The following is a 26,280-nucleotide window of genomic DNA, read 5'->3' as shown; positions in this document are numbered from 1 at the left end:
GTCAACGTCGCCGCCATATTGGAACGCCAAGACTGGCTTGTAAAACAACTACAAGTAAATGGGGGAGCTGCTGTTTTTTCTGGGTATTCAAAGGTTTATGATCGACCTGGAGTAAATTGCTCCACCGTCCACCATTTCTGCTAATGGTTGCGCATTGGTTGACGCACTTCCTGTGGCGCACTGCCATAAATTGATCATTTTCCCGGGAGTTCATACCCAGTGGCAGTCCCAATGCACAGTGATATCGAGGCTTATAGGGAACAAATCGTAACGCCGATGGTGTCATTATTCTACAGCCATTACATTGTGCAATCATCATTAACTTCATAATGATAAGCAAAAGCAAAAAAGTTTATTGCTTAGTTTAGTTTTTAGTTTTTAAAGTCTATTGCTCCTTTAATTTGTTGTTTTAAGAACGTGTCTAAACGTGTCTGGCACGAGATGGCATGGCACCGTTACCCCCCGAAATATGATTGGCCCCCCCCTGGTGCCCCCCTAAAGCCATTGGGCTACAGCAGAAGTTCCCAACCACCACGATCATTGCGGACCAGCGCGGGCAGCGGACCAGCTCTGTGGGCAGCGGACCAGCTCAAATGAAAACAGTCAGAACCAGTCAGGCACCCCCTGAATGGTTCCTGGCCCCCACTGTGACACCTCATTTAAATGATTCTGGACTCATCCCTGCCAATCATGACAATGCCATTCCCAGTGATGTGCTCGCATACCGGGTAACGCCCCACTGACACTTGTAATGTGAACACTGACGACTTGGAACATTTTATTATTTCATATTTAACATATTATTTAAGCTAAAAACATGATTTGAACACAAACGAGCCATTCAAGTCATCCTGTCTCAAGTCAAGTCAAGACAATAAACGACTGAAATAAACGACTTAAAGACAGAGCCAACCGTACCAGTAGTCCTCCCCCCCGGTCATGCACTTCTCGTACACGGGGCCGTCCAGCTCACGGTGGCCGGGGAAGATGAGCTCGTGGTGGACGATGACGGTCTTGATCACCTCGTTGACGTGCGCCTGGCACGCCACGGGGTCCTGGTCGTCCGGGATGGGCATCAGCGTGGGCCCGAAGCAGATCGCCAGGTTGTAGGGGTCCATCATGTTCTCATCGCTGTACTGGGACAGACTGGGGGAGGCAAAGGAAGACGGTTTGATTCCAAGAGAGATATGGGGGATACTGAGTTTGGTAAAAAAATAAATAAAAAATGGAAAAAAGCCAAATGGAAACGTACTGATTGAGAAACGCAAACAGATATCTCATCACGATGACGACGGGACGCTGCAGAGTCACGACTAATTGTTGAAGGTGATGAGCTCGTTCTGCCCCCGGATCCAGCTCTGGACGGAAGGAGGAGAGGGAGTGACATGAAAAATGATGAGAGTGATGGAGAGAAACGTACTAAAACAAAAGGTATCTGATTGATCCATTTATCGATCGATTTCAGCAGGAAGAATTAAACACCTACATTGTTACGATCACAGAGCTTCTATTATTCTGTGTTTTTATATGATTAAAAAATGACCTGGTTATAAATCTTCTTAAACTGATTTTTATTTTTTCTTGTTTGGTTCTCCGCATATTGGCGTTATTTGTTATGCTCTGCACTCACTGGTGGTGGAGATGAAGTCCAGGAAATGCTCCTTGGGGAACAGCGAGTTTTCCAGCCCCCGGAAGTAGAGCTTGAGGACGCCGGCCACCGAGTTGATGTCGTGGTCACTCTGATCGTCCACCAGCGGGTCCTCGCCTACAGGCACAGAACGCACCATACATTAAATCTAGTTTCCAATCACAGGGAAACAGTTTCGCCTCACCGCGTGCCGGACAGCTTTCCAAATATAACGTAACAAGAGTGTAACATGCTATGGTTCACATGGTTATGCTGATCCAAAATCCAGATCCGCCCAATTCAGCATCTTTCGACAGTGCATGCCCGTCGCCAGGGTCGTTACTCAGGACCACGTAACAGATGTGTTCTTTATTTATTTGTATTTATTTTGAACATTGTAGACCCCGCGGCGTGGGGGTAGGGGTGTTGTGGCTTTCAAGGCAGACAAAACGCAATTTAAAAACAATCAAGAGGAGATGGGCCCATGAGCACTGGGACTAACCTCTTTCAAATGAATTTTTAATATCATTGACTTCGACCTGGGAGCCAGGAACTCGGAATATACCCTGCTGCTGGAGACCTGACCACGTGAGCGCCCGGCCGAGGGGGAAAACGGGAGGGGGAAGAAAAAGGAAAAAGCGCCCAAGTTAAATGCACCGACGTAAAGTGATTGAAACACTTTTAATTCATAACGTGTGTGTTGTGTTGTGTCTGGCCGAAAGGGCAAGGCCAAGTATAGCGTGACGACACCTACCGTACAGATTGATGTATCTGACGCAGCTCTCCACCACCACCGGTATGGCCTGTCCCGTGTCCTGTCACACAGAGTAGAAAGCAGGGATGATAATAACATTCATAGAAGAAGAATAATAATAATAAGAATAATAATAATAATAAGCTGACGCACACTAAATAAATGAATAGGCTTTATGGTTAAGTAATAAATGACCATGCCGGCAGATGGGACTATCGAGCCGACACTCTTAAGGGCATCAGTGGACTATGCTATATAAACCAATGGATGAATGGCACTGCGTCACTGTTTTAACATGAAAATCAAGCAGGAAAAACCTCCACCATGTTTTTAAGACAGAAAAAAACCACCTCAAGGACAGAGGCAGAGCAGTTTTGGTTATTATCGATTATCATGCTATTTATTCATAACCCTACTCGCCCCCCCCCCCCCCCCCCCCCAAGAGTACCTGACTCCTGGCCCGGACATTCCGTCTTCCCCTGGAGGCAATGACCAGCGAGGGAGGAAGAGGAGGAGAAGAGGAAGAACCACAACAAGTTAGAAAAAAGAAACAAAAAAAAAGGAGGTACAGAGAGAGAGAGAGAGACCTTTGAGAAAGCGGAGACCCGGTCCGAGAGAGGAGACAGAGCACCAGAGCCTTGTGGGGGTGAGAAGAAGAGCCGTCAGACAGGAGGGCCACGACTGCAGATGGCAGAAGATATGTGACTGCCTTCAAAAAATATTTTTATATCATATAATTTTTTATTATTATATTATTGTTTATGAAATAATATTACATATGTTTTACATATTTTAGTTTGTTATTTCATTGTTTTATTTGGGCTTTTTTGTATTTTTTATAATAAATCTTTTTGAGACTGTTGAGCTTTTTTTTTTTTTTTAACGCCCATTCTCTCTTTATGTAAATACTAGCGCTTGCCTAAAATTGGCTTAAAAATAGATTCCGATTCTGATTATCGATCTTTAGTGTGAATCTTCACTTTCTCTTCAGTTTGCCGCAGCGGTATCGCCGGAAAAGCAGAAAAGCCACCTCGGAGGGACTTTGGAAAAGAAGAAACCAACCGCCTCCAATCCAAGGTCGTTGAATTTCCACCCCCAGGATGAATAAACTGCCCAGTCGAGGGAGAGAAAGCGTGAGCGAGCGAGTGTTTGGGGGGGGGGGGGGGGCCGAAGGAAAAGAGACACCCCCCTCCCCAGCCCCCCATCCCCACCCCCACCCCCCCAGGGCCGAAGAGAGAGCCCGATGCAATGAGCCGGGGTACCTGGATGAAGGCCTCCATATCGCCGTTAAACATCCTGACTCGGTTTTTAAAGAGCCGAGGACTAGCGTTCCGCTTCCCCCGGGGTTTAGGGGGCAGCTTGGGGGGCCTGAGGACATTTTTTTTTAAATGTCAGGAGGAAATGGGAATATTGATCAGAATGCGGTGAAAGAACAAATCTGAATATTCTTTTGGATTTCCCCATCCAGATAACTGTTTTTTTTGTTTGTTTTGTTTTCAGAAACAACCCCCCCCCCGCCCCCACTGTAATACATTTTCACAACTGTCTGGTTTGATTTATGTGTACACCATCTGCTGCACAATAATAGCTTTACCCCGCAAAGAAAATTCATTTTTCTAGTATTCGGCTTCCTAACACGCTTCGTGGATTATCATCGGGGGCAGCAGTTGAACCATTTGTCATGCAAATAAAAATTCACACTCAAACTGCTGTTCGCACATTTTCTGTTGCATTTCCGCCACAGGAAGGATTTCACAGCCCGCCGCCCACGCTATTTACCCCCCTTTTTTTATTTCTCCAAAGAACACCTCACCTTGTTGTTCCGTACTCTGCCCTGTCCCCTGAAAGAGGGAGAGAGAGAGAGAGAGAGAGAGAGAGAGAGAGAGAGAGAGAGGAGAGAAAATTAGTCTTCACGCAACTTTTGACAATGAGGACGGCGAGCGGCGCGGTTGAATGGCGGCCCCGCGCGCACAAAACGGGGGCTAAGCAGATGGGGCGGGGAAGGGGGTGTTATGAGAAAGAAAACGGGCGACTATTCAGGCGGCCTGAATGGTGGAGAGCCGCCATGCCAGCCGAGCGGCGGTCATTCAGCGGTCGCCCTAGAAACCAGAAGCGGGAGGCGAGGGGAGAGAGCCCCAGAAGGGGAAGGCGTCTCCAGGGGGAGGGAAAACAAAAAAAAAAAAAAAAAAAAAAAGGAAATGTGAGCTCGGTCGGTTGGTTGTTTATCGGGCGGGGGCTCATTTTGTACAGCAGAATGACTCCGTGATATTAAAACATAGCTCACTGCACTCACCGGCATCGCGCTGTGACTCCGGCGAATTAAGAGCACGTTGTGATCAGCGACTCAAAATGTCTCTCAAAGAGCACGTCATGTGTGAGGCAGCAGCTCCGAGCACAAAACCACCGCTGATCCCGTGTGGTTTGTAAGATAGTTAGATCATGTATACATCATGACGGGGGACGATTCCATGAGATCTGCAGACTACTGACGTCAGTTTTTCATTATCAAAAGCAATAGGGCTCCCACCCCTGCACCCCTCAGAATAATAATAATAATAATAATAATAATAATAATAATAATAAATATAGCTGCAGGCAGCAATACACAAGGTCTAGTTCAGTCATGTTAGTTATGACCCGACATCACTGAAAATTGCGGATTCTTTCTTTTAATCGCTCTCCTTTTGCTGGGATGGGGGCCGCGCCGGGCTCGGGTTGGGAGGAGAGCACTGCGGCCGGTAAGAGAGCGGAAGAAGCACCGGCGCTCCTGCTCTGTACTGGCTGTTCGTGTTTTGTAAAACGCAGCGCGAGTTACGGTTTTGCGAGTTTCCTTCAAACGCAGCCCCAGCTCAAGCTATCTGTCTGGATGTCGCACTCGCAAGTGGGTGAAGGGGAATGACTTCTGAGAGATGAAGCTTGGAATTATACAACTTTGGATGATGAAGTCACGAAGCAACTACAGTAATGAAAGTACGACAGTTTTTCACTCATTTCTGCTCCAAATGTAGATTGTTATTGATCAAACGCAAACAACAAAATGTCTGAAAAGTCTCGGTCCTAACGAGACCCCAACCATGTCTGTGTTATCGTATTTCAGATCATTTTAGCCCGAAAAATGCAGTGATTAAAAATAAAACAACACAGAGCAATAACAATAGCAATATAAACAGTAATAACAATTTATTATTAATAATAATAATAATAATAATAATAATAATAATAATAATAATAATAATAATAATAATAATAATAATATAAGTGGAAAATTCAAACGGTAAGGTGAGAATCCTTCAATAATATGATCTCCTGGTCCTGCTGTCAATCACAGTAACACACATTTTCTGCCAAAGAATTTTGTAATTTTCCTAATTCCATTTGAAAAGGCAGAAGCACCATTGCTTTGACAAATACAATATACGTCACCATTTGACACTGTTATGGTCCTTTTCTACAGGATATTGTGTTTTAATTCATCAATCTGAAAGGGGCAAAGTAACTGTGGTGTGGGGGTGGTGTGGTTTGAGCAGCCACACCTGTCCCGGGTCCAGGTAACTGGGCCCAGGATCAGTGTGACTATACGCCTGTTGCTCGCTAGAGTAATCAACGGGCAACAGGTAAAACCCCCATCGCCACACACGTAGTAACGTTCAATGCAAGGCTTTTTGATAGCCAAGTCATATGTCAATGCTTAAATAAAGGGAATTGATGGCGGGATGATATTGGACTATAGGTGGAGAGGAAAGATTTGTGTGATCTACGCTGAACTCTAACAACTCGGTGAAAAGAGATGGAGGGATGGCATCGGAGGGAAACCATCATCCCATACGATTCAATCAAGGCCTGAATCCTCCCGGTCTCACCTTCTCCTAGAGTCTGCTTTAAAAGGTCGTGCTTGGCCTGGAGTTTCACGATGAGATTGCTGCCATTCAGGTATTCCTTATATTTCTAGAAAAAGGACGGAGGGGAAAAAAGTGATGCTATCATTCAAGATTTCATCCCACCAGCCCAAATACTCGAATGTCTCGGAACTCACGGTGAAGTAGAATCCCTCCGTCTCTTGCTGGTTGGCTCGTCTCTTGGCGATGTTGGCCTTGCTCATGGACGAGTCTGACGAGGCGGATTTGACCGACTCGGTGGACTGGCTGTGCTGAAAGGCATCCGACACGTCAAAGTCCTCCACCGTCAGCATGTCCTGCAGCGTCTGCATGGTGGCGTCCAGGGTCTTCCTCACCTGGAAACACAGGGGTTGTCCAGGTTATTGAAGAGGTACTGCACACGAGAAGATGTTGAAATACACGACTGTTCTCTAATTGAAACAAAATGTGGTCAAAATCCGAACATTAAATCGGCATGACAACCAGTACGGGTGGCTCAGCGTCCACCTGCTGGTCGAGGATGCTGACGTAGATTACTTTTAGTGACTCTCTACTTCGCAAATGTCCCCCACCCACCCAACCACCCTGCATAGACTGACAAAAACCCTGACTCTTTCACCCACTTCTTGGCATTTTTTGAAATTGTGCAGTGGGTGGGCTGGAGCCAGGGGGTGGAATTACCCTTTAACAGAATATGGTCATTGAAAACGACAACACTATTCATAATGGCTGTACGGAGGCCAGGGCGGAGGAGAGTTCTGCTGCGTGTGTGTTCACCCGATGGGAAGAGAAAAGTGAGAGACGTGGCTGGAAATGGTTTGGAAACCAGGTGTTTGCAGTTGTGTTAATGTTGCTTTTCTGTCTTTTCCGGCACAAACTGTTCTATCCTGCTTTTGCAAGGGAATGTGACTTCGAAAAATGTGGAATCATTTTATATGAATTGCTCAAAATCTGATTGAAACTGGTCGGTAAACAGCGATCAACTCCTTATAGGGGCTTCAACAACTCTCACATAGATCACAGATAATTTCTATTTTTTATCAATGACGGACAGACATAAAGACAGACAGACAGACAGACAGACAGAGAGTGACACAAAGAGCAAATCGTCCCTTGGTGTGAGGAACTGTGATGACAAACTTGTGTCATGTTCATATGAGGCAGAGGGAAGTGAGCTGTGCTTCTAGATTCAGAACGCGCACACACACACACACACACACACACACACACACACACACACACACACACACACACACACACACACACACACACACACACACACACACACAAGGTCAGAGGTCATAGTCTAGGTCAGGGGCAGCGGCGCAGTGGCCCAGGACCAGAGAGTCTCACCACGCGAGTCAAAGCAAAGTCAATAAAAACATCTCCTCACCTCCTCGTTCTCTATCTTCAGCGTGGCCAGGCGGGACTGCAGCTGGTGGTGCCGCATCAGGAGCTCCGTCTGCACGGGCTGCTGTGCACTCACCTGACACATCTGACACGAAGGAAAGAAGGAGAAACACCCCGAGTTGAACGCCAAACGTACCCTTCTCAGTGTAAATATACTCTGTGATATTTCAGGTCCCCACCTCATCCGCCATGTGCGGCTGGTAGTCGAAGCGTGCCGGCGGGCAGAAGATCTGGCTGTGCATGTCCATGACTTTGAGCTTGTCTCCCCTGATGTCCATGGCATCCACGGCGCCCTCCAGCAGGTCCAGGCCCTCGTGGCGCGAGGTCTCCAGGCTGTACTCTGCCGACAGGTAGGTCCTCAGGGTGCGCGCCAGGCTGGCATGGTAGCCCAGGTCACAACACTAGGGGTGGAGAAATGAATCATAAATTAAATATTATATAAATTAATACTTAAATACTAATAATACTACGACCCTATACTACTACTACTACTTCTACTACTACTACTACCTCTACTACTACTACTTATAATAATAATAATAATATTGATAATAAAATAATATTAGTATAGCACCTTAAATATACAACATGCAACTCAAAGTGCTTTACATTAATAGTATTCCATCAAACAGTAAAAATAAAAAAATAAAAATGCCTTTAATAAAAATATGTAAATATTATACTCAATTTCAGTTTTGGATCATCAATTGAGGCCGAGACCTTGAAGGATCACGATCATTCCTCAGCAAATGATTTTCAATCATTATTACTCTTGAATTATTGGTCTCAAAATATTAGACTTGAACTACTCCAACCAGCTGTCAAATAGTTCCTCATAATAACTCTCCCAATAATTGCTTGCTTCTGAGACCAAATATAGTTTCTCTGTCAATATATGTTTTTTTTAACGCTTTAGGAAAATGTGACTCACATCAATCAAATCGGAGACGTCGTGGATGTAGTATTTCGCTACCAAGGCGTTGGTGGCCGCCAGGTTTAGAAGGTAATCGTTCCGGGCCTTGGTGCATTTCAGCTTGTTTTCAGAGTACTTGGCTTGTCTCTGAGGTGGAAGAGGGGGACAGAGAGTCACATCAACACTGGTTTTGCTCAAATATTTCTTGCAATAATAATCCATTATCTTCCAACAAAGGATGGGTGGGGTTGTAAGGAAACTCTATATGTGCGTGAGGCTGTCGGGATCATGACATTTTACTTGATGATGCGATAATTGCGATGGACAATTTATTTGGTTTTTGCTCATTTTATGCCACTATTGCAGAATAAGCTTGTGATTGGTGTAATAATATACAATAATAAAATAGTAATAATACACATCCACCTTCCTAGCAAGAGCTGAACATTAAACATTGTAACATAAAAATTGGGGAAGACAGTTTATTTGCATCAACCTAATTCTATTATTATTATTTTAAAATTCCTCCGAAATTCAGATGGAAACGGAAATGTGTGGTGAAATATGACGGTGGTCAGCTCAAATAGTCGCTATACGGTGACATCGTTTAAAAATATTTTGTCACAACAATATTGAATATACACAATATGCAATATCGTAAGACAGCGACACACTTTAAAGTGGTGACAGGCTCATGTTACTCATAGGATCAGGTTTAGATAACATTAATACACTTCATGAGTCCTTGGGGGGGGATTCAGGTCTGCTGTGTAATCACACTCACACACACGCACGCACGCACACACGCAAACACACACCTTCTCCTTCATCTTCTCCATCTTCTTGACAGAGCTGCGTCTCTGCGGGCGCTCGTCGTGGCCTTGGCGCAGGAGGCCCACGTCGATGGCCTTGCAGATGTGCTTCTCCTCCAGCTTCTCCGCCTCCTTCAGCTTGCTCTCGGCGCTCAGACTCTCCGTGTGGTACATGTGGTAGGTCTTCATAACCTGCAGAGTCACGGAAGACAACCATCGGCCGCCGGGTTTAGTGGCAGAGCGTTGAACACTGGGAACCGCAAAAAAAACCCCACATTTATAGGTCGATCTAAACAACAAATTCTTAAATACAGACAATATTCATTAAAAAATAACCATAGGTGACTTTAATTATAAAATGAATTGCACCTATGGGAGACCTGATACGATAGAAATATTAACTGGACTGATCTTAAAAGGCTCTACTGACACATTTCCAAGATGAGTTGTTTAGAATGTTCCGTTTCTGTCAAAGCACGTTACTGAATTAAGAAACCGGTAAAGATGCAAGCTGAAAAAGTGAATCCCGCTGTTTTCATGAAAAATGTCAAATGCGGATTTGACACTTCAAAAAAATCAGTCGCTGCCATGGAGTGTTTGGTGCTCAACCACATGGGTAATTAATGTCTCCGACTGAAGGAAAAAAAAAAAAAAAAAAAAATGAAACGTGTGTTACGCCGTCTTTCAGCGGAACAAAAATCCAACTCACATGGAGTCAACTGCTAAACTCCCTCCCCTCCATACGTTCCGGTTTCCAAGCAACACTGATTAAGATAATTGATGAGGGGGGGATCAATCAGGGAGGAAGGAGGTTTCAAAGGCAGCGAGCAATTTCCGCTGCTAAAAGCGAAACGAGAAACTATTTGATGAGAAAATAAGCAAGCGGCGGCGGAGGGAAAAACAGATTCCAAATTAGATTCAAGTCAATCGCCGATGTGACGCGTGCACCGTGGCGGTGTTAGCACACGCACACACGCACACGGCTTTAAATAAGTTTTTCCTCGCTATTGTTGCGGGTATTGCACCGAAGGCGGAAAATAGACCCCACCGTGTGTGAGGGGGAGACAGAGCTTTAATAATGCATGGATGAAAAAAACAGAAAGAACGGAAATCAATGACTGCAACGGCCACGTGTTGAGTTACACGTGGGGAATTTTCAGACTGAGTTCCAAATGATTAGTATACAGCACATATATCTTACAGACAATATTTTCGAAATGACTTTGGGAAGACCCCTCTATTAATTACAAAACGACGGCTTAATAAAATAATCTAAAACAATTTCAAAATTCACCATCAAAATAGCTTGATACTTATGATGGTATTTGTTTGCAAATCCTTAGACATTTAAGTACAAACAAAATACCCTCCTAATTTCTTCATACAAGAATGCAGACCATCTTAATCAATCACCAATTCTTTAAACGGTCTAGTTTTTATTTGTGAATGAAAACTCTCTGATAGTCTGAGGAAAACAAGACTCCTATGAGGGTAACAGGGGTCGAGATCAGCTTTCCAATAGTTTGCAATACAACACGTCTGCAAGTGTCTGACGACTATATTGCGTTGCTTTCATAGAGAGTGATTCAAAACTGTTTTCAGACAATCTCTGCCCACCCACCACACAAATATGAAGGATGAATTTGAGGGAGAGACGGCGAAAGGGAGGGGGAGTGCCTCTGTCTACCGGACAAAGCACGATTTGGTGTTTCATAACATGCGCCTGGGGATGGATCGGTAGCGCTCGCATGTACAGTATCTGCACCCTTCTCACTGGTACTTGCACTAGAAACCTCATCACGGTTGCTATGGGACACACAGAAAGGATGTACCGACATCGATGTCATGGAACAAACAAAAAAGATTAGCAGCCTTGTCAGTTCCCTCCATCAGCACAGACGTGAACATACAACAGCTTAGTATCACAGGTCTGGCTACCCACATCCTGCCTCAGCTAAGATATGTCGTGCCTGCGTGTGTATGTGTTTGTGCGTGGGTGTGTGTGTGTGTACGTTTGTGTGTGCATGTGTGCATGTGTGTTTGTGTGTATGTGTTTCTGTGTGTGTATGTGTCCGTGTGTGTGTGTGTGTGTGTGCGTGCGTGCGTACGTGCGTGGGTGGGTGTATGCGTGCATGTCTTGCTTTACTTTGCTCTGTATGGAGAACATTTCAGTAATGAATGGCCATAGGGGTCTGTTTAAGATCGGCTCAACGTGTTCGAGCAGCACGCTGAGCCATTCCGCAGCAGAAAGTGCTGAGTCGGCGCAGAACGTCACCAGGACTGAGAACGCTTTCCCCCTCCAACTGCTGCAGCATCACAGCGGGTGGAGGAAAATGCAAATTCTGCCCTTTGATGTATCTGGGTGCAGGAAGCAATGACCTGTCAGAGGCTGGAGCGCTGATAAGGCATATCTGCCGCGGATGGTGACTGGACGTAGCCCCTCAACAGGTAATAAACAGCTCTCAACCCCGGGCCTCAATATAGAGGCAGCCGAGGTAGCCAGGGTGACAAAGTGAAACGCACAGAATAAAAAAAAAAAAAGAAAACAGGTGCAGAGAGGGGAAAAGATGAGATTTTTTTTTTTTTTTTTTATCTTTTACTCACAGTGTAGAGCTCATTTGTGACTTTCACCAACTCCTCGTGCATCTGCACCCCGATGTCTTTGCTCTGGGGAGAGAAAAAGGTCAAAAAGTATTCCAGTTTACAGTTCCTTAAAGGCGGACAGAATTAGATGTGTGTCATTGCTGCAGAACAGTCTCCAAGGTGCTGGGGTGTCACATTCGGGGCTGAGAGCCAACGACGGCTTGGAAATGTACCATGATGGTTCTTAAAGTGCGTGGAAAAGAGAGGGACACGTGGACAGTGGTTTTGTAATCCAGGGGGGGGGGGGGGGCACGATCCTCTCAGGGACCACGTCTCAAAATAAAACTTTCCCCCCCCCCCATATAGGAGGGAATTGCACTCAACCTCAATACTAATTTTAACTTCCTATTAACTCACATAAGTGCTGGTTAATTTATCTGCCGTATAAACCTCTCGTCTGGAGCCAGCGTCTTGGAAAGGAAAGAGTTTTCCGGTGTTCCGTGTTGAGTTTCTGTGTACCAGGGCTTTCAACGTGGCAACGCCAAGCTCCCTTGAGGGCGTAGTTCATAGAAAATGCTCTATAGATAGCGGATCCTTAAGAGTCTCTAAATGGTTAAAAGTCACATGAATTGCAAACTTTACATTATTCCGCACAAGCTGACGTGTCCCTTGTCCAGTGTGGAACAATACAACAGCTGTGGTCATACACCAAGACGTAGTTTTATGAGCCTTTTGTATAGGAAACCTTCTCACAGCGTTGTAATAAATGAATTATTTAGCATGCCCGAAACAAGCATTTTGCGCACGTACACCGCGTGTCACAGTGCACCGCGGTGACACTCTTTAAATTGAAGGGGTATTGTTGCGTCGTGGGCCGCTGACGTCACGTTTAATTCGTCCTCTGACCTTTTTGAAGAGCCTGATGACGTCCTCGCCCACGTGCGCCAGGCGTACAATGACGTTGTTGTTGTAGATGTCGCTGAGCGTGGCGTGGTCCCGGCTCTCCTGTCTGGTCTGGTTCAGAACCAGATACCAGCAGTTCATCGTGGACAGCAGGTTCTGATCCTTTCTGAAACGCACCAAGGGAGAATCCTCCATCTTTTAATACTGCGGATGTTAGGTTTTCAGGCGAGAAAGTGGCAGGTTCAAGTTGTTGTGGTTGTTTTTCTCCCCCAATGTCACATTTAAATTTAAAGCACATTTTCCTGAATTAAAAGCAGCGACCCGGTGGGTTTCTAAGAATTCTAATCGTTAGGTGAAGAACATTAATAACATATCATTTTGGACTATCAAAATTTGCTATGGAACGCTTGATACTGCATGGAAATAATGAGACTTTGAAGAGGAAGTTTGGTTTTGCACGGAGTCTAAGTATGGATTTAGAGTGTAAGTCGGTGTTCCATTACAGTATAACGCTGGACAAATCGCCATTCGACATGAATAAATCAATAATTTGTAATTGGATTATTTCCCATTAATAATCAGGCTACAATGCTCAAATAACATATTCTCTACCAACAACCAATCAACCAAACGATAAAGCACTGAAGGTTCCCGCTAGTGATTCCCTGACGTGCACGGCAGCGTGAAGCTTCGTTCTCATGCAGGCTGCAGTCTCTGTCTCACTGGCAGATTGTCAAAACTCTGGATTGTATTCTGGGACCTGGAACTGATCAACAGTCCCAGATTTAGAACAGTCCAGTAAACGTCCAAGATGAGAAGGTCACCCCTCGTCTCGCTGAAGAGAGAGCGATATTAAGACGACTGGAAATAACACCAAGCCTGCTGATTAGCAACAGGAACGGGAAAAAAACCTGACTCGCCGCTTTTTTATGCTCTAGATGGTCGTCAGAGGCTGCACCAACTCAACCCATTTCCAAATCGGACAGAAAATCAACAGCAATGGACTGAGTGGTAAGCAACATCCCTTTTGTTTACATTGCAAAAGCAGAACAATCTGCCTGATTTAATTCCACTACACAGTGATCATATTAAGCTGCTTTCACACATGCACTGCAACCCTGAAATTATCCGGACATTACCCAGATGAGCTGTATGTGTGAACGCAAATGTCCGAATCAATTGGACCGGACATTACCCGGACTTTACCCAGCCAGCACCCGAGTACAAAGTCTGCATAATGTCAGATTGAGAGATATGTGTGAACAGGGCAGGTGATTGTCCGGATCATTCGCAGCGAGCGAGTGGGCGTGTCGCGTCAGGATGACGTATCTATCATGCGCCAGTTATTCTCACTACTTTCTGCTTTTCCTTTCTATTCCTTTCCACTCTTTCGTTTATATTATGTCCAAATACATGGAGTATCAACGCAAAAAAAGAGAGAAGTCAGTAGCCTCGTCGTGTGCTAAAACTCTGCAGCGTCATTGTGTCACGTCCTGCCTCCTGCACGCTCCACCCAGGCTCCGCCCCTCGTCTAAACCAGACAGAGTATTTCCAGGTAGTGTACACGCGTCTGACACGGACTATCTCCTGTTGTGTGCTGCATGTGTGAAAGGTCAACTCTGGACAATGTCCAGACCTGATTATCTGGACATTGTCCGGAGTGCATGTGTGAAAGCAGCTCTAGGTTCAATTTATTGACATTACTCAGAGTCCAAGTACTGAGGCACCAAAATGCTTTCTCTGCATTTTACCTACCCTAGTAACGGACTTAGCGGCGCCCGGGATGCAGTTAAGGGGTTAAGTGTCTTTGAGAGAGTGAGGGAGAGAGCGAGGAGCTTGGTCTGTTCCAGGTGAACTGAAGCCTCAGCATTTCTCTTCATTGCTACCTCTCGCTCCTCCTTTCATCCCAGAACTCTTTGATAAACTAAAAATTTGAGTGGGCTATCCCAACGGACACTCCTTTAAAAGCGGAGCTGGCGTTTGATCCTGGACACCGCGTCAGGACGGCAGGAAGTGGACTGTAAATCCCGGGCCGCGCCGTCCAAATCAGAAGTGCAGAGTCGGAGTAGTACGGCCGCGGGTCTATACGAGCATCCACACGACTCCACACTGTGGTGACGGAGGAGCTTCTCGTGGAGGCAAAGTGACTGAATCGCACAAGGCACTTGGCATAAGAGAGAGGAAGAGCGTGGCTCGCTGCCTGGCGGCTTACAGGCAGAATGAGCTCAGCAAGATAGATGAATATAAAATATTCACGTCTTCATCAGAACGCACTTGTCAATCACATGTTGTGCCAAATACCTAATGCCTTACCACAACAAAAATTAATCCCATCAAAATCCCATCAAATTAAATTGCCTGTTTACGTATATGCCTTCGAGGGCGATTGGTAATTATATTGATATAGTGCCCAGACCTGAGCTCATCTATTTGACTGACTATAATTAGAAACACCTCAATAATGAACCGTGCGGCATTGCTGCATTTTGCCGAGAATTGAAAGTGTGAGACAACCCAAAATAACAATTCAAACAAAAAAACTAATGGTGACCACTGAATGTGAGACCGAATGTGAGAAAGGTCTGCCAATCATGCATGCGTTGATTGGAAGAGCTTGGACAAAGGAAAGGCAGTTAGACGGTGAAAGCACATGATAACAGGAACCTTTCAGGGTTCTCATTGCACACCAGAATACTGGAATGATTTGCTGTCATGATTTTTTAATTACATATTAAAATAATTTTTTACGTGTTTATTTATTTGTTTTTATTTTATCCATGTCCTTACTTGTGTTATTAGACAGAGCTTTCAGATTTTTATACAAGATGTAGGCATTCCAAAAGTAAGAAAACCATTCATGAATCACAGACGGGCGGCAATCACGTCGGAGGGCTCCACATTGAAAATCGCCCACGTGCTGCAAAGGATATTTACCGCACAGACCCCTTTGTTTCGCAGTTGGCTCCAAACCTTTTAGTTGATCCTTGGGAATAAAACAAAAAAACAATAGAAGCCTTGATTTTTTTTTCTCCCCCACCCCCCACCCCCCTTCCCTATGTGCATTGAGGAGCATTTTGTGAGTATTTGGTGATCTGTCTCGCCTGCGGTGTTATCGTGCGAGAGCCAGAGAGGAATCACAGTCACTTATAAAAAGAAGGAATGGGCGAAGGAGTCTGACCTAGTTGGGAGAGACACAGCAGCCCGGGGGCCACAGGCTTTCTTGGCTCTGTCCTGGTTTCGGTTCAGGTCATTTCTTTCACTTTCATTGTAACCCACCACCCCCTTCAGACATGAGGGGAATAGGGAGGGGGTGTTGTTTTTCTTTTCCTCTATTTTTATCTGTGCTCACCATAAACACTGCCAATGATAGGGCAATGTATAAGAAAGTAAGAAATACACGTCCGCCATGTATTGATGTGCACTTTGTAAATGGTGGACATATGAGGACAGGAGGGGCTCACTTGAACTGCTGGTGCTCCCTGGACGTGCGGATCTTGGCGGAGTAGCGCTCGGCCAGCTTGTCCAGGCCTCTGGAGTACTCCAGCTGGAGCTCGGCCTTGCGGCGGAAGAAGTCCTGCAGATCCTGCAGCAGCTGCAGTCTGGACTCCGACTGCTGCTCCAGACAGCGGAACTGCTCCACGAGCTGGTTGCGGATTTCTGGGATGTACAAAAACAAAGGAGGAATTAAAAAAAAAAAAAAAAAAGGGGGGGGGGGGTCAATTTCTTTTCTGCCAAACATGTGTCGAGTCAACCATAAAAGCACTAGAAACACCGGATGGGGATACAGTCTAGTCTGGGCTCTAATGAAGAAACATAAAGTCATCATAATTGGATTGAGCTGAATGTCAAAGTGTATTTGTCTAATATCTGTGTGTGTGTGTGTGTGTGTGTGTGTGTGTGTGCGTGCATGGTGGCGGGGTTGCGTGTTTGAACGCCGGGTAAGTGCACGTGTGCATGTGAGATGCATGTCGGCTGATTACAGCAGACAAGACGGAAAATATAAAATAGGTCAGCTTCTCCAAAAGCATTGTGCCGGGAGAGAGCCAACGGAGAAGTTTTGTCTCAAAAAAAAAAAAAAAAAAAAAAAAAAAGAGAGAGAGAGAGAGAGAGAGAGCGAGAAAGAGAGAGAGACATTCTTCTGCAATATGAGATCGCTTGTGGTCGCTGCTTATGAGGTTTGGAGTTTGATGGCAATGGAAAAATGCCAAGGAGCGAATTAACGGTCAATATGTGATTCTGAAAAATACACTGCGATATTCTGCCGGTAAACTTAAATGGCACTTCAAGTTACGTGGCCTTAACAGGTAATGCAGATTTAGTTTGTTTGTTTTTTTGTTTATATCCTCAATAATACAAACAGATAGACTTTGCTGCAGTGTTTCTGCTTATTTATTTATTAGTTTGTTTGTTTGTTTGTTTGTTTATTTTTCCCTCAAAACAACAGCAACTCAATAAGTACAGACTTCCAGGGCAGCAAAACAAGTATTTGCCAGTTCATGAACTCCTGCTGTACAGTATATACTTGATTACACAGCCAGACTGGCACACAAATAGATGCACAAATAAACACACACCAGGGGCTGCACATGACTTTCTACTCACAAGAAGAGGTGGTTGTGCAGTATTAAGGTCCTTAAACGGCCTATTATACTGCACCAGTCTGTTCCGACCATTATACCAGTCTGTTCCAACCATTATACCAGTTTGTTTCAGCCGTGCACATTATTCATACGAGAGGGAAGGGAAAAGGAAGCACGAAAAGAAAAAAAAAAAAAAAAAAAAAAATCTATGGAAAAGATGGCTCAGTCGAAGAAAAGTCCTTTATCCCCTTCTGAATAGTGTTTCTGTATCAATGAGGAGGATTGCACAAATGCCTCATCACCCCCAACGAAAGAAAGAAAGAAAGAAAGAAAGAAAGAAAGAAAGAAAGAAAAAGAAAGAAAGAAAGAAAGAAAGAAAGAGAGAGTGTGGCACCCCTCCTTGGTCTCCTTGGTTCCCAGTTGCCTGGATACTGGTCTCTGGAGGAATCTCCAAGTCCCATGTTCCGGCAGGACAACTTCCAGCGCCAGCGCATTAACAGTCTGCACTGACGAACGGACCAACCATCAAGTTCAAAATGGGAATGAATCACACTGCGCTTCACCCTCCCTTGTTTAAAAATCTGTGTGTTTGTGACACTCTTATCGGGGTTATGAATTATTTACGCCCCGGGTGTAAAAGACCCCATTAGCAGAAAAATCAAACGGGGGACGAATTTTCGAAAGCGTTTAATTACGCGATATCCAGACGACACTCCAAACAGACTCAAAATATTTGCTTTCCTCGTCTCCTGGGCCAGCTATTTTTAGCGCTAAAATGGTTACTAAGGCAGGGTGTAATACTGCACTATATTTAATGAATGATTCAAGCCTTTGCAGAGCAAGGCGTAATGAGGACACGTGCGGGCAGCTTGAAGTCCAAAACGCAGCGCGCACGCACGCATGCACAAAACGTCTGTCTCGGGTGAAAAACAAAACAAAAAAAAACAAAAACAATATTTGTGTAGAACATGTAATTCATGATTAATGGGGTTTACTCCCCACGGTAAATTGCGCGAGACTATTACATTCGGTCCAAGTGATTGAAATATTTCACACTCTATGACAAGCGAAAATCTACTGTTGAGACTTGATCCCCGAATCATTTTTTTCTTTTCTTTTTTTTTTTTTATCTCCCACTCCCAAAAATTTCAAAAAACCGTGTGTGCTCTGGTGACTTTGACAAAGAGCTGAGGAAAACATTAAGGCAAAGTCAACCGTGAAAGAGATGCTCTCACAGTTTAAAATGATGCACTTATATATATCTTACATGTATGTATATATTTTTTTTACACAACTGGGACAGTTTTTCAAATTCTGATGCACCACAGCAGAGATAAATTATCAAGCGACACCCCAATTATACTGTACAGTGCATGGTGATATGGAGGAAATTAATCTGCATACTATGCGTGGTTGCCGTTGGAGTGTAAAGGAAAAGCGCTCATAACATGAAGGGTTGTTAGGACAACAAATCCCCCTAAAATCTACCTCGACAACTAAATCAAATGACGCTGTAACTTCCAATCCACAAATATAATGACGGCATTATTGATCAGATTTCAATTTCTTCTATCTTCCAGTTCCTTTTTTGAGGTCTATTGCATATTGCCATCTTCATTACTTTATCATTCATGTGATATTTTTCATGTGAGCTCACTGCGATTTCCACCTCCTGGGGTGAATAAAGTATATATCGAATTCCATAACACGATAAAATAAATAAATAAATAAAAACCTGGAGCCGGGCGTGCCCTTTTACTCCCCATAGTTATCGAGCCGCTGGCAGGAGCCATGCGGTCCGGTAAAGAAAAAAGAGGAATTACCACGGGGACAGGGAAGGTAAAACCTCTCTGTACCTGTACCTCTGTACCCGTCCAGACCAGATTCCTCGACGAGCGCGGTAGCGCAGGTCTTGTCAGAATTTGGCAAACTGTCAGGATTGACGATCGATCCAGGAAAACCAACGGCCCCGCCTCCAAACGTCCCTTATGAAACAGATTTGGACTCAACTCTCTCTCTCTTTCTTTGGCGATAAATATTACCCCTAATCAGAAAGACGTGACTTCCTCTGATTACGTGTCCCTGATCACCAAAATAAAACTCCTAGCTCATTCATGTCATTGGTATGAATATTCTTCCATGGTTCATCGACTTGTTTTTTTCCACCCCAAAACCTTTACCTGTTATTTACCACATAACATTTTCCAGAAGACTAACGCCATTATATCTAAGTTTGTTCGGAACAATACAGAAAAGCCCAGGGGGAGTTTTTCCACGATGCGAGGCCTTGTCGTGCCACCTGGGAATATTAAAACTCTGTGTTGTTTACTCACTATATAGAAAATATTCTCACAACTACGTTCCTTATAATACACTCATGGTTTGGAAAGATGCAGGCAAATACCTGGAAGATCCCTAAAGGTATGTCAGTCGATTCTACCACTGTGCTCAACCCAAAATTGCGCTTTAAAATCACAGAAGTAGAAAGGTTACTTCTTAATGGGTATTATTTCTGATATATATGATGTTATATATGACGTTATTATATGTTATGACTCATTGAAGCAGGTTTGGATTTGATGAGGGGGAGTGGACTTGTACTTGTGATAAGATTTATCCTAAGCGTACCCCCGTTAATACTCACAAGCTCGATTTCAAATATCTTTAAATTTTTCCACACTTGGACACTTGACGATATCTTGCCAAAAAGTGCATTTTATTACTACGGCCCACGCCTGAAGGAACTTCCCTGAAGCTGTGGCTGACTCAGGCTTCAACCTTTCCACCCTTACAGAAACTCACATTATGATCTCCACCAAAGCCGAGACATTTTGAAACATCTGGTCCCTCCTCTGTGGTTTTATGTTGAAAACCTTGATCAGTTGAATGAAAATCCAGGAGGGACGGAGCGTGCAATGTTGTTCCACTGTCTGATGTGATCTTTATCCTTGTGTTTTGTGATGTGAAGAAGTGCATACTGTGTTATGATGCATGATCCCCATTTTACTCCCTTTTCCCCCCTCTTTAACCCCCTTTTTGTAATTTATTTTGTGTCTCGCTTAGTTTTTGTATGTCTTTATTTTGCTGTATCACCTCTATATATATATATATATATATTTAAAAAACGGGAACTATTTTGTCCTTTCTTTGAATGCCTACAATGTATTTTCCCCTGGGGAGCAATAGAGTGTTATCTTACCTTATCTAATCTTATCTACTCTTATCTTATCTCATCATATCTACTCTTATCTCGGCTTATTTTATCTAATCTTATCTTATTTTATCTTACGTATCTTATCTTGCCTTACGTATCGTATCTTATCTTATCTTTAGCGAACAGTGTGATGGGTGGGGGGGGCACGGTGGCCATTGGCTCTGTGTGTTTGTGTGTTATCCATGCGTGACTAGTCACATGTGTCCTAACCCGGGCTGACACGTTGACATAATTTGGTACAAATCAAGGCTGGCTCCTGTGAGTGCTTGTCTTTTCCTGTGGTAATGACTATGGTATGTACGCTGCTGAAGAATATTTTGCTAGTTTTCTTTTAACAAGAACAGGAATCCTTATCTATGGAGATAGAGGACAAAAAATGACATATATCTATATATATATATATATATATATATATATATATATACACACATATATATACACAGACATACAGACAGACAGACAGACAGACAGACACACAGACAGACACACAGACAGACAGATGGACACACACACACACACACACACACAAAAGCATTCTTTCATCATGATGCATAGAACCACAAAGTAAGAAGCTTTTCCCATACCCATAGGAGGTATTTCAACAATGTAATTTCTGCCAGTGGGGCAGCCAATAATATGCCATTATACTTCACAGGACACACACCGTCATCATAAATACAAAAACAAAGGCCCAAAGCAACAGCATGCCTCACTGTACGTCTGTTCCTCAAACTAAATCTTTCTAGTTCCAAATAATATCTCAATGACACGTCACATCACGCACATCATCAACGTGCACCGAGTGCCTTGTGGTTCAGTCAACTAAAGGGTTAATGCATCACTACGTGTTACTGTTGATATAAGATATTACAACAGATTAGGAATGAGCATAAGATGAGTTCAGCTTCCATTTGGAGATGAGCAGGATCAGAGCAGGCGTTGAGCGATGACATCATGAAACCTTTGAAAATAAATAACTTGGCGAATCACAGCGTGACAAATCACACCAGGTTAGGATTCAACATCCCATAACGCTCACACCGCCAATCACAGTGACTATAGCCCCAAGTACGGCACTAAGAAACCACCTCACGTCTTATGTCAAGTAAGTCTTATCAATTCATGACATTTTCCACTAATTCACTACAGAGGAGGAGGGTGGGGCCAGTACTGCAGCGAGAGAGTACAACATGTGGCAGAGGTCAAAAGGTGGAGGTCAGCCAGATTTTAAAAAATCCCGGACTACACCCGCGGGAAAGAAACGCTCCCTCAAGTCAACCACGTGCTCCAGAACGCCCTGTTCAGTCATTTGTTTTCTTCCCCTCTCGGATCTTCCTGAAGGCGGGCGCGCGCCGAACGCAGCCGAAGCGCTTGTGTCGTGGGTGAAGTCGTCGTTCGCTGGAGGCCGACGCCGGAACGAACCCCCGATCGCGGCTCGCGAACGAGCCTAACATGTCGGCCTGAGAGCTCTGACTGAAACCGAGCCAAAAAAGAAAAAAAAAAAGGGCCGACAAACACACGTCGACAGAGCGGCGGCGAGGGAGGGAGGGAGGGAGGGAGGGAGGGAGGGAGGGAGGGAGACAGGACAGAGAGAGGGAGAGAATGTGTGAGAACAGGACAGGCACGACGGAGACGGGAACAGAGGTAAACACAGCCACACCTTTTTTTTTTTTTTTTTTTCCTGCAGAACGCTGCTCATAGTTCTCATTCCGCTCGCTAATGACTCGGTTTCGAAACACCCCACCCCCCCCCACCCACCCGCCCCTCCACCCGTTCGGCTGGAGAACAAAAGTTGCGGTGGAAACAATAATCAACACTTCCCCCCATTCGCGGGAACACTGGTCTCCGGTCCTCCCAGGATTCCATGCCCCGATTGACTAACGCATATTTTTGGACCGATTGTCGGGGCGCCGCACGTCGCATCGCAAGCGCCGTCTCCTTGGGTCGAGTGGCCGTCACCGAATAACAAAAGTACACAACGTTCCGGTTTTTACCCCGGAGTAGTCGGGCTGAGATTTCGAAGGCCACCAAACTCAGAACACCCAGGGCTCCTGCGAGCGAGTCACGTCCCCGGGCGTATGACTTTGACCGGCGCTTTCTTCTTCCGGACTGAATCTTTGACATTTTGTTAAACTGCGCCATTAAAATGTATCTCTAATGTAAGTCTTACATTTTTGAACGGGCAGGCAGTAGTATTAGTATCGAAAGAAGACTTGCAGCATACACTGTTTGACTGTGCAGTATATACATTGTGATAATATCGATATTGTGATAGGAGACTAGATATCGTCCGGGACTTTGGTTGTCGCGATATAGCCACTGTAAATAGTTAAGTAATGCCATTTACTGAACTCGGTCGACTGTTCTGATTTTTCGAAACAATGCATCTACCTGCTTGGTCATAACATCCACATTACCAATGAAGCCACTGATGTCGTCAAGGTGTTGGTCAACAAATGATGTGATTGACTGTCTCCATACAGCCCAGCCCCACATAAAACACAGCTCTTTCAGCAAAGGATCGGACGTTATACAAGTTGATTCTTCTTCTCTAAAAGGCCAAAAACCTAAAAGATGATGCAGAATATTCCGGCCGGATCAAAATGAGTGCGAGTTGTCTTGAGTTTGACACGAGTGATCTGCATATCGATGTTACCGACCTATACCACAGTGTTAGAGATACGCATTGTTATGGCTCCACTGGAAGTAAAAAACTAATTTTTCGACGCTGAGATCCGTAAAATATCCCCCCCCCCCCTTTTTTTAATGTTTTTTTTTCTCATCACTTGACGGGAGCGATCATGAAATGATCTCCTACGACGATCAAATATATATGACTTCAAAGGGTTCAAATGGCGACATTTTGAATCCACAATGTCCAATGAATATGGATTCAAATGTCCATTATCAAAGGAAAGTAAGAATTCTTGGTAAGGGTGCTCACTCTGAAGCTTGTATTTATCATCGCCTATTAGCGTTTGTCAGGTATGAGTCGAATCTCACTTACGAAATGACCAGACAGTGGGAGTGTGACAAAACGCTGTATTTTGAAAACGCTGCCGTATTAAATGTGGAATTCCTCCTGGAAACGAGACTCTTCTCCACTGGTTTATATGGTCACATTCAGCAGCAGACAGGTAAATGCTCTCATGGTCCATAATTCATACTGGCAGTATACATTATTTATCGTCTTTCTGAACAGTTTGCGGTGTGACCTCTCCAAACGCACCATCCTCCCTCCGACAATTTCCCTTTTGGAAAGCAGGGAAAATGTAGAGCAGTCTGATGCTGTATTCCACTGCAATAATCGCTAATATATTCCAAATGACTGGTCATTTCAGTCCAAGCGCCCTTGCATCCAGACGCGCACCAATCAGCTGCATTTGTGGACAGAGGCTCACTGGTCGAGATGCAAGATGAACATTAAAATCCATTTTCCGATTCTGATGTTAGCCGCCAGCCGGAAACATCACACGGACTTTGCAGCAAAGTTCTCGTTGGTTTTAGCAGTTGAACTGTGCACACACACAGGCCCTGCCCCCAGTGGCTTCGCGGCCATAGACCATGGACTCTGCAACCGGGTCCTGACTGCAGCCACAAGAACAAGTTTCGAGCATCCCGCGCATCGCCCAATTACTGTCTGAAGAGGTCTTCGCTTGACGTGACCAGTGTTTGGGAAATGGAGCTAGACCTATGGCAGAGGCATAATGTGAATTTATGAAGGATCTAAGCCCTTCCTCACCTTCCCTAACCTTTTTCAAATCAAGGACCTTCAATTTGACACACATCGGGCCACAGACCCCGGAGGATTTGTCATTCTTAGAGGTGATTTATAGTCCAAACTCCCATACCAACTGTGCAACAAGGATCATTTATAGTTATTGTTGTACATTCTATAACGGTGCAAACGTCTCGAATGTAAAGGTAGTAAATGCAACTATAATTAATTTTACTGTGGAGCCACTGAACCTCTCTCTGAAAGAACCCCCGGTGGCTCCCCGAACACCATGCTGAGAACCATTGATCTAATCTTTAAAAAAAAAAAAAATAGAAAGAAAAGAAAGAAAGAACGAAAGAACGAAAGAAAGAACGAAAGAACGACAGACAGGCAGCATTGAGTCCAACCCGCTGCATCGCAACACGCAAACGCGGTGACAGCCACGCCGAGCTCCGCGCTCCGGGCTCCGGGCGAAGTTACGCAACGACGCGGGCACCGACCTTTCACTTGTGTCTCATACTCCGCGATGATCTCCTTGTCCTTCTTGGTCTTCGTGTGAGCTGACATGGTGGAGTCCGGGTCTTTTTTTTTTTTTGTTGTTGTTTTTTTTTTTTGTTCAAATCCTCCCCGCGATGCGGCCCGGGGCAGCAGATGACCGCGCGGTTGGGGTTAAATAAACGACGACGACGACGACAGCAACAACAACAACAACATGTAAAAGACGCAACTTGAGGGATCCGAGCGAAGCCGCTGCGGCGCTGCCGCTGCCGCACGACGTCCGAGTGGAAAGTGCGGAGGATCCGCGTTGGCCACTCCTTATGCCCAGCGCCCTTCAGTGCATCGTGAGGTTACACCCTGTATATACACATATATATATATATATAGATATATATACGCATATACACATTGTGCATATCACGGGCCTTTATGCTGATCCGGAGCTAGGCGCGATGTCTGCAGTGATTGCACGGTGCTAAATCCTCCATGCGCTGCAGCGTCTCGCAGGGTTCCTCCGCAAGTTCAACGCTGCAGAAGAAGCTCAATGGATGCGAGGCAGGCTCCGCCCACCGCCCCCACCCTCCCGTTTTTTATTATTATTATTATGATTCACATTGATTTGGGATAACGTGCAAGTGTCGCTACACTAAGCTCATGCATCGAGGGAGATATAATATAATACAATACAGTACAATACAACACAATACAATATTATATAATACAATACAATAAAATATAAAATACAATACAATACAATACAATACAATACAATATAATATAATGTAATATAATATAATATAATATAATATAATATAATACAACAGAATATAATACAATATAATACAATATCCTATATCATATAATATCATCATATAAATACTTGTTAACAAAATGATTGATAAAAATAAACAAGTAATCATATTGTGATGTCAAAACTAGGATCTAAATTGGAATGTCATGTATTTATTATTATTTATTATCATTGTTGTTATTGTTATTGTTATTGTGATTCATTTGAAGCAGAACACCTAAAAATACGCGAACAGAACACAATGAATACAATGTTACAGAAAGATATATTTTAATCAGCTTCAGGTTTTTTTTCCAGTAGAATTCAAAATGGTTTGTAATGGTTTGAATACATACTGTACACACACACACACACACACACACACACACACACACACACACACACACAGTGTATATATATATATATATATATATATATATATATATATATATATATATATATATATATATATATATATATATATATATATATATATATGTTTTATATATATATAAAATTTGACCTTAAGCAATCCAACATTTACAAGTATTTGTGAGTATATGTGCTGGAATGTTTGAGTTGCACGGTTTGTTGTTTTGTTTT

At 44.1% G+C, this 26,280-nt stretch overlaps 1 protein-coding gene across 2 annotated transcripts in view; it reads right to left on the bottom strand.

The window, feature by feature from the left end:
* The window catches only part of LOC307230416 (SLIT-ROBO Rho GTPase-activating protein 3-like), a 31,632-nt gene extending 6,244 nt beyond the window's left edge, over positions 1 to 25,388 (bottom strand). Inside the window, exons 1-17 of one of the 2 annotated variants that reach the window (XM_080000809.1) lie at positions 24,890 to 25,388; positions 16,339 to 16,534; positions 12,881 to 13,043; positions 11,996 to 12,058; positions 9,398 to 9,583; positions 8,598 to 8,726; positions 7,846 to 8,067; positions 7,650 to 7,751; positions 6,415 to 6,612; positions 6,242 to 6,326; positions 4,195 to 4,222; positions 3,644 to 3,749; positions 2,382 to 2,442; positions 2,130 to 2,207; positions 1,631 to 1,765; positions 1,253 to 1,358; positions 919 to 1,146 (exon numbers count right to left, since the gene is read on the bottom strand). In XM_080000809.1, the coding sequence (XP_079856935.1) occupies positions 919 to 1,146; positions 1,253 to 1,358; positions 1,631 to 1,765; positions 2,130 to 2,207; positions 2,382 to 2,442; positions 3,644 to 3,749; positions 4,195 to 4,222; positions 6,242 to 6,326; positions 6,415 to 6,612; positions 7,650 to 7,751; positions 7,846 to 8,067; positions 8,598 to 8,726; positions 9,398 to 9,583; positions 11,996 to 12,058; positions 12,881 to 13,043; positions 16,339 to 16,534; positions 24,890 to 24,956 (2,153 nt within the window). In that variant the 5' untranslated portion in view covers positions 24,957 to 25,388. Of the gene's footprint in view, positions 1 to 918; positions 1,147 to 1,252; positions 1,359 to 1,630; positions 1,766 to 2,129; positions 2,208 to 2,381; positions 2,443 to 2,829; positions 2,861 to 3,643; positions 3,750 to 4,194; positions 4,223 to 6,241; positions 6,327 to 6,414; positions 6,613 to 7,649; positions 7,752 to 7,845; positions 8,068 to 8,597; positions 8,727 to 9,397; positions 9,584 to 11,995; positions 12,059 to 12,880; positions 13,044 to 16,338; positions 16,535 to 24,889 lie in introns of both variants that reach the window. The other variant, XM_080000808.1, reaches the window with a different exon arrangement.
* Between the last annotated feature and the right edge of the window lie 892 nt (positions 25,389 to 26,280).

This window comes from Zeus faber (genome assembly GCF_960531495.2).
Source record: "Zeus faber genome assembly, chromosome: 5".
Lineage (NCBI taxonomy): Eukaryota > Metazoa > Chordata > Actinopteri > Zeiformes > Zeidae > Zeus > Zeus faber.
This window is presented reverse-complemented; position numbering and strand designations above follow the sequence as displayed.